This window comes from Camelina sativa, chromosome 9 (genome assembly GCF_030686135.1).
Source record: "Camelina sativa cultivar CO46 ecotype springtype chromosome 9, ASM3068613v1".
In the NCBI taxonomy this organism is placed as follows: Eukaryota; Viridiplantae; Streptophyta; class Magnoliopsida; order Brassicales; family Brassicaceae; genus Camelina; species Camelina sativa.
The window spans coordinates 6,139,186-6,151,794 of record NC_141888.1 but is presented as its reverse complement, the minus strand read 5'-3'; the positions used below and the strand labels follow the sequence as shown (position 1 = coordinate 6,151,794).

At 34.9% G+C, this 12,609-nt stretch overlaps 3 protein-coding genes across 4 annotated transcripts; 1 reads left to right on the top strand and 2 right to left on the bottom strand.

The window, feature by feature from the left end:
- Positions 1–60: 60 nt before the first annotated feature.
- LOC104710579 (small ribosomal subunit protein eS21y-like) lies at positions 61–768 on the top strand. The gene is made up of 3 exons (XM_010427207.3): positions 61–177; positions 271–403; positions 569–768. The coding sequence occupies exons 1-3, from the start codon at positions 128–130 to the stop codon at positions 632–634; spliced, it is 249 nt and encodes an 82-aa protein (XP_010425509.1). The 5' UTR covers positions 61–127; the 3' UTR covers positions 635–768.
- A 197-nt stretch (positions 769–965) lies between these two features.
- On the bottom strand, positions 966–3,665 carry LOC104710578 (uridine kinase-like protein 5). Its single transcript, XM_010427206.3, has 13 exons — positions 3,417–3,665; positions 3,249–3,340; positions 3,088–3,157; positions 2,894–3,009; positions 2,721–2,817; positions 2,570–2,649; positions 2,193–2,471; positions 2,040–2,100; positions 1,900–1,960; positions 1,730–1,823; positions 1,572–1,644; positions 1,409–1,491; positions 966–1,320 (listed from the first exon to the last, which is right to left on the bottom strand). Exons 1-13 carry the CDS (start codon positions 3,514–3,516, stop codon positions 1,123–1,125), a joined length of 1,404 nt encoding a protein of 467 aa, XP_010425508.1. The 5' UTR covers positions 3,517–3,665; the 3' UTR covers positions 966–1,122.
- A 4,423-nt stretch (positions 3,666–8,088) lies between these two features.
- On the bottom strand, positions 8,089–10,719 carry LOC104710577 (proteasome subunit beta type-7-A). Of its 2 annotated transcripts, none has more exons than XM_087464381.1 (9): positions 10,460–10,719; positions 10,151–10,312; positions 9,626–9,767; positions 9,400–9,496; positions 9,252–9,321; positions 9,047–9,151; positions 8,862–8,960; positions 8,452–8,539; positions 8,089–8,348 (listed from the first exon to the last, which is right to left on the bottom strand). In XM_087464381.1, exons 2-9 carry the CDS (start codon positions 10,292–10,294, stop codon positions 8,272–8,274), a joined length of 822 nt encoding a protein of 273 aa, XP_087320507.1. In that variant the 5' UTR covers positions 10,295–10,312; positions 10,460–10,719; the 3' UTR covers positions 8,089–8,271. The 2 variants fall into 2 exon arrangements, with proteins under 2 accessions (XP_087320507.1, XP_087320506.1); XM_087464380.1 differs by having other exon boundaries at positions 10,532–10,719.
- Between the last annotated feature and the right edge of the window lie 1,890 nt (positions 10,720–12,609).

Genomic DNA, 12,609 nt, shown 5'->3' with positions numbered 1-12,609 from the left:
TCCTCTTCGATTTAATTCTTCTCTTTGGATCTTATCTCGTGGTTTTTGTTACAATCTTTTGTGTACAAATTGTTTGTTTTGTAGCAATTGAAAGAGTTAGAAATCTGTCAGTTTTAATCTCCAAAAGATGCAGAACGAAGAGGGTCAAGTCACTGAGCTTTACATTCCAAGGAAATGGTAAAGACTGACAAAAAAAAAACTTTTTTATTATTATTGTAAGGAAACTTAATGAACTGATTGTTCTTGTTTGTGTTTGGATTATAATTGCAGCTCGGCTACTAACAGGTTGATCACATCAAAGGATCATGCTTCTGTGCAGCTCAACATTGGTCATCTCGATGCTGATGGGGTGTACACTGGTCAATTCACTACCTTTGCTCTCTGCGGTTTTGTCCGTGCTCAGGTTTGTCAAGTCAGCTTCTTTATCATAAATGTTGAGACTTGTCTGTCTGACTTTAATATAGTATAGCAATAGAATTGGTTCTGGATCATTGTGTTAACTAGAATTGGTCATGTAATGCTTTTGTTAGTACATGACATTTGTTAACACTTTCTTGAAACGATAAAGGGTGATGCTGACAGTGGAGTCGACAGGCTATGGCAGAAGAAGAAGGTTGAAGCCAAACAACAGTAAGACCCACAAGCTTTGTTTTCTAGTTTCTAGGTTTCTTTTTGAAATCTAGATGTGAACCTGTATCTGGTTTTCTAATTTCTTGTTGCTGCAAAGATATTTTTGGTTTGAAAGATAATGGAATGAGATGTTTGGTTCTTGTTTGCCCGGAATTAGCAATGAAATGACAAATCTATTATTTTTTTATACGCATTCAAGTCATATCAGGCCTAAATAAATCAGTATTGGTATTGGAGTTGTACACAATAGACAACTATAAGACTGGAGATTAGTCTACTAAGAAAAGAATGAATGGGTTTGATCAATGTAATGTTATGTATACTGGATAGAGTAATTTAGAGAAATAGGATAAATATTAGCAAAATGAGAATGAAGATGGTAGAAAGAGAATCTCAGGATGAATCAGAAGAGTATTCAAGTTTTGTATGATAATAATGGTATGGCTTTGTTGGTTCCCAAGTAGCTTAATGACTATAGAAGAGTATATCTTTTTAGCTTCTTGACTTGAGATTTGCAGTCAAGCTTGTTGTTACTTTTGCACTAATGTTGGTTGTACCAAAGTAACGGTCTGCGAATTCTCCCATGCCTGGTATCACACGCGAGTCCTCATTAAGGGATGCATCGATTTCTGAAGTCACAATCTTTAGCATCGGGAATTTCTTGCACAGCGCGTGGATACCTTGAGGTGCCTGCAGTTTTTTTTCTTGTGTTAGTATATAATATTTAATTAACCTAGAGAAAAAACATGGACAATAGGTTTCTTTAGTATGTCTTTACTGCTATAAGATTGAGAAAGATGATCTGTGATTCTGGAACTCCCTTGCTCAGAAGCAAAGTTATAGCTTTCACTGCAGAGTATCCTGTTAACAATTTAAGAAGGTTAATTAGACATTTCTGCAACAACTGACTCGAAAAATATCCTTTGTGTATTACTACGAACCTGAAGCTAGAACAGGGTCGAGGAGGAAGACATGTCTGCTTGCGATATCTTTAGGCAACTTCTCATATATTAACTGCAAGAAACATCATTTGAATGAGCAAAACTGTTGAGCTGAGATGTATAGGGGAAACATGTTTGCAGGCAATGTTATCTCAGACCTGACGACCATCGTTATTCTCTCTGTGAATGAGGATTTTACCAATCTTAATACCGTTGCAGCAAGCTCTTAGTGCATTCTCCATACTTTCTCCACTGTATATATCAAAAACATAAACCTAAGATAGAAGATGCACAAACAAACGAGATAGCAAAGCTTTGTATTAGATACCTTCTGATCACTGAGACGCCACACAATCTCTTGCAGAAGTCAACTCCAGTGTACACTGATCCTGTTCAGTTCAAAAAGTCGATTACTTAAGTGACATTTTAATCTTTACCTTAACTCCAACATTTTATTGGCTCAGTTACCTGTTGGAGTTGTGATTTGTTTCTCTGTAAAAGGAAGATGACCAAGTCCATGTTCCACAACCTGAAACAAACATACACAACTCCAAGTTTAGTTTTGTTTCTTCTAAGAAAACCTATCGCCGGAACTTTAATGTACTGACTGGATGCTTATACCAGTCGAATCAATCGGTCAGCGTAAAAGACGAAATCATGCTTTGCTGTGTTGACGTCGCGGATAAGAGTATGCATTCCTTTGATCTGGAACGTAGAAGATATGATGAAGATGTTTGAGTATATCTTACAGAGATTGTGTTGGCACAGCTTTGTACGAATATGTTGTACAATGAGGTCAATTGCAACATCATTGTCTCCTCCTCTAGGAATGATTATATCAGCATACTTCATCGATGGCTGGATGAATTCGTCAAAGCTCGGCTTCACAAACTTGGTATACTGAAAACGAAAGTGATGGTCTGATGATTAAAAAGCTGGAAAAAACAACATTATTATCTTCCCATCAAAACAAGTCAAATTCAGACTCATCACTGAACCTGTTCAAGAACATTTTGGATGTTTCTTCCTCTCTGGACAGTATCACGCTGTATTCTTCTCGAGAGTCGTACATCAGCATCTGCATATTGGTGTAAATTTGTATTGGATATGAGCATTAAGGCCTTGAATGAAGCCGAGGAAATAACAAACCTGTATCGACAAAGATCTTCATGTTCATGAGATCACGAACTCGAGGATCATTAAGAACCAAGATTCCCTCTAAGATGATTACATCACCAGGATTAACCTGAATACAGATCAGCATTAGTCCATAATCAGGTGTTACTAATGAAACAATTCATAGGTTTTACGCATCTCTTTACCGGACTTGATGATTCAATGCTCTTGTGGGTTTTGAAATCGTAACTAGGAATATTCACTGGTTGGCCTGATCGCAATTTTTCCATACACGAAAGCAAAACCTCGGTATTGAACGCAGCTGTGTAGTTTTCAATCAATCAAAAATCAAGATTTTCCAAACAAAATCGAATCAGTCCTCATCAGATCAATCACTCACCAGGATGATCGAAGTTGTATTCGTGAACCTTCTTTAATTTCTCCTCACTAAGGGAATGATAAAACGAATCCTACAAATCAAATGTTTTCACACGACTGTTTTCGATAGGGCTCGTGATGATATGAAGTGAAAAAACAGATTTAAGAGTTTATAATAATTACTTGGTTCACAAGCACAACACGTTGATCGTGTAACTGAGACATGATCATATTGCATACCGTCGTCTTCCCGGAGGCGGTTCCTCCGGCAACACCTGAATTTAGCAGATCCAATTAAACCAAACGAAATCAATTTTTCTAAAATCTGAAAGACAAATAAAAAATTCGTACCGATGACGAAAGGTTGTTTAAGAGGAGCAGGAGCTGAAGGTGATATAGTGTTGTCACTGATCAAAGAGTGATCTCTTACGCCATTAGATAATTTCTCCATCGTCCTCTCTTCAATCTTACGTTTAGAACGAGAGATAACAAATCTGAAAGATATAGAAAAGACTAGAGTCGGTCTTTTGGTAACGTCTTAAATGGATATATTGAAGACACTATGTGTGCGTATCTCTATTTCCTATTAGATGTGTAAGTGTTCGTATTGGCGCGTGTAAGAGAGATATTAGCGGAACAAAAACACGTCATCCAAAGATACGACGCCGTATTTTGTAACCAATCTTCTTGATAAACCACACGGTACGATTTGGTTTGGTTTAATTTGCACAAACCAATGTTGAGGAAACTACATAAATTTTAATTAAAATTGTCTTTTTATAGGTGGGATTCGAAAGAAAGAAGTCTCTGAAATATCTAAATTTTTTATTATAGACAAATCTTTAAACTACAAATTGAAACAAAAATTGTCACCTATAAAAAGAGTAATTGTCACCGCTTCATAATCTTTTTAGATTATGTAGTTTTCTTTACCATCAATCGAGTTTACTAAAAGAGTAAATTTGGAAAAATGCCCTCATTTTATTACACTTTTGAAAATACCATTTAAGTCATGTATTATTGTCATGGTGCAGATTTGATGATTTATTATTATTAAAAATACATAAAATAGTTTACTTTCCAAGGCATTTTAAAAAAAGAATGATATAATTGAAACAAAAATTGGTGATTTACTGAGTTGAATAATGTGTTTGGAGTGTTGAATTTTGTTTTTTTATTCATCTCGCCGTGATTGCGCTACTATTATCACTGCTTTTTTGTGTTTGGCGATTTTAAAATCAGAGTTTGAACCTGTTAGTTTTTTTTTACGTGGTGCATACTTTACAACTAAGCTATATCTTAGTTGTCAAAAAAAATAAAATATATATATATATATATATATATATATATATATAATTGAACACAATTTAGAATACATATTAAACAAAATATATAGTTAAATTCTTACAATGATAATTTAATTGAAAATTCAATTCATGCAAGAACAGTAATAAAACAAAAAACAAAATATTCAAGATTTGAAATATGATAAAAAATATGTGAAAATGATTAATTTTTTTTTTTTGAGACGGTTGTGATTTATTAGTTTGTGCATCTTATGAACATTAAATATTAATATTAGTTTATTCTTTTTACAAATAATCTCTACCATCAGTTCATTGATTACCTCTAATCGACGAATTTAGATGGTAGTATTATCCATGGATTACTTCGAATTTTTGTTGATTTCATCTAATTTTGGGAACACCAATTAATGTTGTAATACTATTTTTTTTTTACGGAAGCATCTAATGTACCAAAAAAACACTTTATGCAACTTTGTTCATGATAGTTATTTGTTATATAAAACGCGTTTTCGAGCCAGCATTATGCTACTTTTCAGTACAGACATTTAAGTTGTGATGTGGTTATATCTATATCATATAGAAATGCGATTTATTTTCTTAAAATTTATATATTACTATTTAGCACGTTAAATAGTATTATATCTTAGAATGGTCCAAATGAATGTACATTACATTATTTGCAAAAGTACCTTCTTTTTTTTTTGTCAACCTTTGCAAAAGTACGTTCGATAAAATGAATTTTCACCCAATTTTTTATATATTGCACTCTTTAGATATTTTCTAACTAATTTCATGTTTAGCAGTTATTAACATAAATGTCTTTGTTTAGGGTGAACGTAAATTCTATATTACGACGGCTGATAGCCAAAAATTATATATTAGCAACACTTTAGTAATTGATTATCAGGTTTTAGCATTTTTTGTATTTATTTCAGCCAAAAATCATATATTAGTAACACTTAAGTGAATGCTAATTTCATACTTATTATATATTGGAAGATGGAATGTGTTATTTAGATATTACCCTAGAAATCCAAGAAGTCCAATCTTACAGACTACAGAGTATTGAGGCACTTAGTGGAGGAAGTGATCTTAACCTACAAAAAAACAAAAATCCAAATCAGATTAAATCAATGAGAAAATATGGTTGTGAACAGTCGTATATATTCAAGTTATTAGACACCTGTTGGTGAAGAAAAGATCAGGAAGAAGGAGATGATAAGAATAGACGAGGAAAGGGTAAATGTTGAGTGTCCCTTTGAAGTTGCTAATTTAAACAGTATACTTATTCCCACGACGCTGGATTCGACCGCCAGCATTGCTTTCAAGAACACGGCCTTTCAAGCCTCTTCTTTCTCTTTGTGTACTTTGTTATCATTTATTGTAGTATACTCTTTTGGTTTACAGTTAACACCGATTGTGGGAGAAAATAAAATGTATGTTCTTTAAGTATTAAAATACTAGAAATAAAGACTAGAGAATACGCAGTCCATCTTGAGTTATTCTTTACGGTGCACCATTAATATGTACGGTTCTTTTTCATAATTTTTTGAATTTTATAGTTATAATATATCTTTAGATATATATCTTAAAACCAAAAACCATGCATCCAATTTATCAACTTGCATCCTAAGGTCGTAAGCATTAGGCAACCACGGACAGCCTTCTTATCCAAGGCATTATCACAAAAATTACGTTTAAATCTTTGATCACTTGACTCGTGAGTTCAGTAGTACTTCTCAGACTCGGCCACACACACAACTCTTAATTTGTCACTGTCTTAATCAGATTCTCTAAGTCGGTTTTTGAAGAAGACGTACTTCAGATTCAAAACACAACATTGTTCACACTAGGGTTCAGTTTGTTGGTTCAATTCAAATAAGGACAACTTTGAATGCGATGTCGCGGCATTAGTTTCGATATCAGCCTTCTCCTCCTTTGCTTTTTTCTCACGTAACCGTGTAAAAAACCGATCGAAATCAATGTTTCACCAATCAAAAGAAAGAAATTAAAACTGACCATCCAAGATGAATAATACAACTTAGTACTCCAATAGACATGTTTCTTGACTTTAGGTGAAGAAAAAGATACGTATAAAAATTGAGTGAAGAAAAAGAAGAATCGGGTTAAAATTAGGCATGTCAATTAGGGCCGAAGCCCGTGGGCTGGCCCGGCCCAGCCTTGAAAAATACCGGGCTCGGGCTTTCAAATTTATGTCCAAAAAAAATCGGCCCTTTCGGGCTAAGCCCGTTCGGGCTATAGGGTTTTTTAGGCTTAGCCCGGTCAGGCTCGGGCCGGCCCGAAAAGCCCTTAAATTAATAAAATAATTATTTTTTTATTTTTAATTTGTATGGAAAATATTATAAAAAAATAATTAATTGAGCTAAAACTCTAACCCTAATTTTTAACGGTGCCGCACTATAAATCTAAGAAACAAAACCTGTTTCCAGCTTACCAGCTTTCATCGTCTTTCAAGTTTCAATTCGTGAGTACACTATCTTTAGCAAGTTTGTTAGTTAAATTATGTGTTTAATCATGTTTGAATATATAAGTATATCGATGTGTACATGTATTGATTTAATTTGCCGGCCTCACTGAAAACTACAAACAATAGGGTTCCTTTTTAGATCACATACGTTGAGGTTGAGTCGTTGGTGTTTTCTTTGAATTTTTAGTTATACGTATACTTCTTTGAATTAATTAAAGAGACACTATTGCTTTTGTTTTTGGTGGAAGGCAATGTTTTGATGATTTCTTTCATCAAATGATTCTCTTATTTCGATGATAGTATTTGAATCCTATTCTTTTGTTCCTTTTACATGAGTTAAATAATATGGATATAGGTGAACACCGTTTTTTTGCTTCACCCATATGGAAGCACTTCGATCTTCTTAGTAACAATGATGGTCAAAAGATGGTAAAATGCAAGTACTGTGACGTAATACTTACAATTGGAAAAGATTGTGGAACATCAACCATGCACCGTCATGCAGCCAGATGTAAGCAAAACCCACAAATCGGTGGTTGGATCAATGTGAAGGTAATATGTTGTTATTTATATTTACTTATTTTCAATAATTTATCCTTGTTAAAATTTAACAAATTTTAATTTTCTTTTATATGTAGAACTCGATGACAAAAAAAGATTTAAAAGACATTAATACCGAGAACGACATATAAGGCACCAAAGCATGCTCTACATCCTCGGTTCTTTTCGGATTTTATGTTTTACTTAATATAAGTTTAAGAATTTCTTTGTTTTTTAATATTTAAAATAATTTAATGAATACTATGGTCATTTTAATTTTGATTAGCTCATTTTATACATATATTCATTTTTTTCTAAAAGAATAAGTTTATTTTTGTTTTTTTAAAGAAAAGCCCGGAAAAACCCGAAAAGCCCTGTAGCCCTGTTAGGGCCGAGTTCGGGCTTTGAAATATAGGCTCGAAAATATTTCGGGCCGGACCGGGCCGGACTCAAACATAAGCGGGCTTTACGGGTTTTGGGCCGGGCCGGGCCAGCCCGATTGACACCCCTAGTTAAAATCATATCAAACTCGGATTGAATTTGGTCAAGTTGCTATCGGTTTACTGATCAGATCATGTTTTGTATTAAAAAAAAAGTCTATGTAGTTATTTTATGAAGGATATAAACTTTGTTTTGGTGGTTTTTCAAGAAGACAAAAGTGAGAAAGCACCGAGTACAAGTAGAAAAATGCAGAAACCCAAGTTTTTTTTATACGATTCGAAAGAAAGAAATCTCTCTCTCTCTATAGAAAAATCTAAGATGAACATAGACCAAGAAGTATCGAATGATCCTTAAACATGGGGAAGATGATAACATGAGAGTACAAAGAGCCTTGGTGTAGATCAATGCAAAGGTTTTGAGAATGATTTATTCATTCCTCCATGGCTTCACCCACTTCTGTAATCTCCACTCGCTCCAACAATGGGGTGATTTTGGTGAGAAGAACCTCTGTCACACAATAAGCCAACAAGATAGAAGTTAGAAATAAACCAAGGATTAAAACTGGATTCAACCCGAGGCTTTTTTGTTGTGTGCTCAAAGAGTAACTTACCGGTTTTCTTGGTGAAGGAATAACCTTTGCTGCTGACATAGGTTCTTGGGTTTGGTTCCATGTAATTCCTCAGATATTCCTTGTTCCCCTGTTTGCCAACACAGTGTAAAACAATAAGCTCCAAAAGCAACAAAACAGATGCAATGCAAAGAGTTTGATTTTGTGGTGAATAACTTGGCCAGCGTAATGTGTACTTGCTGAACAGAGGATTTAGGATTGCATTAAACCAAATGGAGAGGACATTTCATTAATCTAATGACAATGCTAAGACTTGGGTTTTGTGGGTTTGTTGGTGATTTACTTGGTCACTTTAATGTCAATGAGATGATATATTATGAGTTTTATATGTTGACCAAAGGGAGTTTGTACATTAATCAAAAGGTACTTGTTACAGCAGGTTGAAGACAAACCTTTGTAATCACGCAGATGTCCACGTTGCTACCACTACCCAAGTCATTGAATATACCCGAGCATATGGCTTCAGCGACCAACTTAATTCCCTCATCCCTCTAGAGGATTTTGTAACAAGAAATTAATTAGACAGAAGAAAATAATGTATCTGGAAACAGAAAGATGAATATTTCCGCCTACTTACAGTTAGGCCTTCTTTGTACTTTGCCTCAAACACAGACATAGCAGCAAGAGAACCAGAACCCATTGTAGCGAATGGAAGAGTGTCAGTTGAACCGTGTGGGTATATCTGTGTATAAGACAAATGGTCAGATGTGATATGAATAACAATAAACAAACAAACAAAAAAATCTCTTCTCAGGAGTCAGCATCCGGGAATTAAAACTTACAGTATGCAGATGAGGCCCAGTGATATCAACTCCACCAAGCACAAGCGCAGCAGAGACATGACCTTGATAGCTGAAATGAAACTTAGGCAGTTAAGTAATCTCTATGTTTCTTTAAGACGAGTTTCTAGATGAGACAGAACCAATTTACCTGAAAAGATGTTTTTTGAGAAGGGTCAAAGCAGTAATGACACGAGAGTCTCGACTGGTCTGGTAACGATGCAACCGCAGCTGTGAGCTGACCATATCTGGACAATGAGAATGAAACCAAGATAACTAAGCATTAAGTTTAGGGAGCAACACATTATGTCAATTAGATTCTGATTTTCGAGAAAACAAAATCTGTCCTACACTGAAGGTAGTAGAGAGTGAAATACCAGTAACTGCTTCAGTGTCAGCGGCGGTTCCTGCACCACAGCAATATATATTTGGTGCCATATAGTGAATCTTCTCACAGTTCTTATCAGCAACAATAGGTCCCTCAGTTGCTCGGGTATCCGCCCCTAGTATCACACCATCCTATACATATACCCAAATATTGAAATCAGCGTTACATACCTTCCACCAATCATATACTAAAATGAATCCAAAAGACAAACTATTAGAGCAGGAACAGAAACATCTTCGCAGGTTTGAATACTGTTCTCTAAACTATACAAAAAGGCAGAAAACTGATAATTAATAACCACCACCACATTTTGCAGTACACAAAACCTACTTGTAGAGATGAGAACTTGTAAAAGGATCTAATAAGTAGAGCAATCTAGTCGTATGCTTGCGATACTGATTAGGATTCAACTTCTAGACCCATTAAGTCTCGGCACAATTTTTTCCTAGGACTAAGTACAAAACAGCTCCCATTCATCTATAAACAAAACTAAGGGATAATGAAAAAAGCAAACCTTGAAAATCAAACCAACGATGGTAGTACCAGTCTTCAAAAAAGAAGGAGCTTTAAGACCCTTTTGTGTAAGCATATCATTCCTCTTACACAGATCGAAGCTGAACCCACCTTTTGGCGGCACATCTACAGCTGATTGCGACATTTTTTCAAATTGACAACTCTACAAATAACAAAAAAGATTAGTAATTTAACATCTAAAACGATTACCCAGAAGAAGCAATTTGAGATTAGGGTTGGGATATTTAATTGTTTTCAATATCAAAGAGACAGTAACAGGAAAGTTAATAGTCACACAGGAAACAAATACCCAATAAGAGTAAATCAAAAACCCTCAGATCGTGAACCCTTAAAAAAAGCAGTAAAAGCGAATGAGAATCACCGGAATCGAGCAAGAGAGAGTTCAAGGTGGAGAAGTGCGAGAGTGATGGGGGAAAGAAAAAAAAACTTCGTTTGTGAAAATTGTTTTGCTCGAATCGGAAAAAAAAAAATAGAACAAGAGGAGAAGAGGAGAGAAAGTATAAAGAGACGGAGAGTTTTCTTCTTCCCCAATTAACCTTTAGAGAGTCCGAGGACATACTTTAAAATGTAGGGGTATTTTAGTCTTTTTATTTTCGACAAAAAACTGAACATAATGGGCCCTCGCCTTTTCTTCTTGTTCTTGACACCAGACCCTCTCCAACTCATTTCTTCATTTTTTACTCTATTTTAGAGTAATTTCATTTTGGAGATGGTTTTACTCCAACATACTTCTTCATATTTGCTCCAAAAAAGAATATTTTTAGAATATTCTTCTTATATTTTATTATTAATTTATATAATGATTCTTTATTTATTAAAATTACAAATTTGACCCAACTATTTTATTTTTAGCAAAAAAGAAAAATTTAGTATGTTATTTATATTTAAAATTTATTATTGAATAACATTACATTACACAACATCATCAATTATTAGAACTTGTTGAATTAAGTTGTTTTTAATCTTCAGTTTAAGTTATATTATGTGTTTTAAATTTTATTGGTAGTAATGTTATATTGTACTTTTGTTTGTATTGTCTATTTTCTATGTTATATATGTTAATTGTTGAATTTTAAAATTATTATTTATAAGTTTAAGTAGAAAATAATAATATTTAACTGTATTTAGATATAAAATATAAATCTATATAAATTTAAAGGACTGATTTGCAAATAAAAAAGCTCAACTCAAAAATGGAAAAATGAATTAAAAATCTCCAAATATAGAAACAAATATAGAGATCTCCATTTTGGAGATGGAAATGAAGTGGAGTTGGAGAAGGTTTTTCTCCAAAATGGAGTTTGGAGGTAGAAATGGAGATGGGTTGGAGTTGGTCTTAAACCTTAAAATTTGTATCCCTACTGTAACGCCCGCGAACCAATTTGTGTATTTTTGGTGTGGGTGTCGATCGACACCCTTGGTGGCATCGATCGACACCATGTTTTTCCGGTTTGGTCGGGTTTGATTTAATTGCCGAATTGGTTCGGTTTGGTTTGATTTAAAACCCTAATCGTGTGTTAAGTGTCTGGGACGAAAGAAGGGTTTCAGAAAAGTCTCATTTGTCGCCGTTGAGTAAAAAGAAAGAGAGAAAAGAGAGGAAAACGTTTCTGGGTTTTTCTGGGCTTGTTCTTGGAGTTTTTGGAGAGATCTGAAGCTGTAGGAGGGTTATCTGTTGCTGGAAACGAAGGGGGAGCTTCTGGAGGTGTTGTTTTCCACGTTTCTCAATCCAATCTTCCTGTTCTTGAGGTGAGTGCTTGACCATGGTTGATCTAAGCATGAGATCTCTCTTGTTTGAGTGTTTTCCTTGCTGTTTGTTTGTTTGTTGCTTGGGTTCGTTGTTTGTGTGATTTCTAGTGAATTCCGAGATGGTTAGACTTGATTGGAGTCGATTTTGGGTTGATTGGAGTCGGAGTTCGTCGCTGGGTTTTCGCGCAGATCGTGTCTGCAGAGGAGGCATCGATCGATACCACTTTTGAGGAGCATCGGCCGACACCGTTTTGAGTAGCATCGATGGATACCGTCTGAGGAGCATCGGTCGGCACTTGTTCTTGAAGCATCGGTCGACGCCGACATAGCATCGGTCGACACCGGTCTTATCCGAGACTTGTTTTCCTGGTTTGATGTATTGTTGTGTGTTGTTTGTTTTGCTTAAACTTGAGGGTCTCATATGCTTGTGTGTATAACCCAGTAGATGGGAGGACGGCCTCACTAAGTATTTATGATAATACTTACGCATCTCAATTGTTGTTTGTGGTGTGCAGGTAAAGGAAAAGTGTGATCGTGGAATCAAGGGCTATGAGGAGGAGGATGTTCTAGAGACTTGATTGATTGTGGTCTAGCTGTTGTTAGGTTGCTAGATTAAGTCAAAGGAACATTGTAGGATGTTAGTTGTTGGTTATCTCTTTATTTGATTGATGTTATTGGTTATTGGATTTGAAT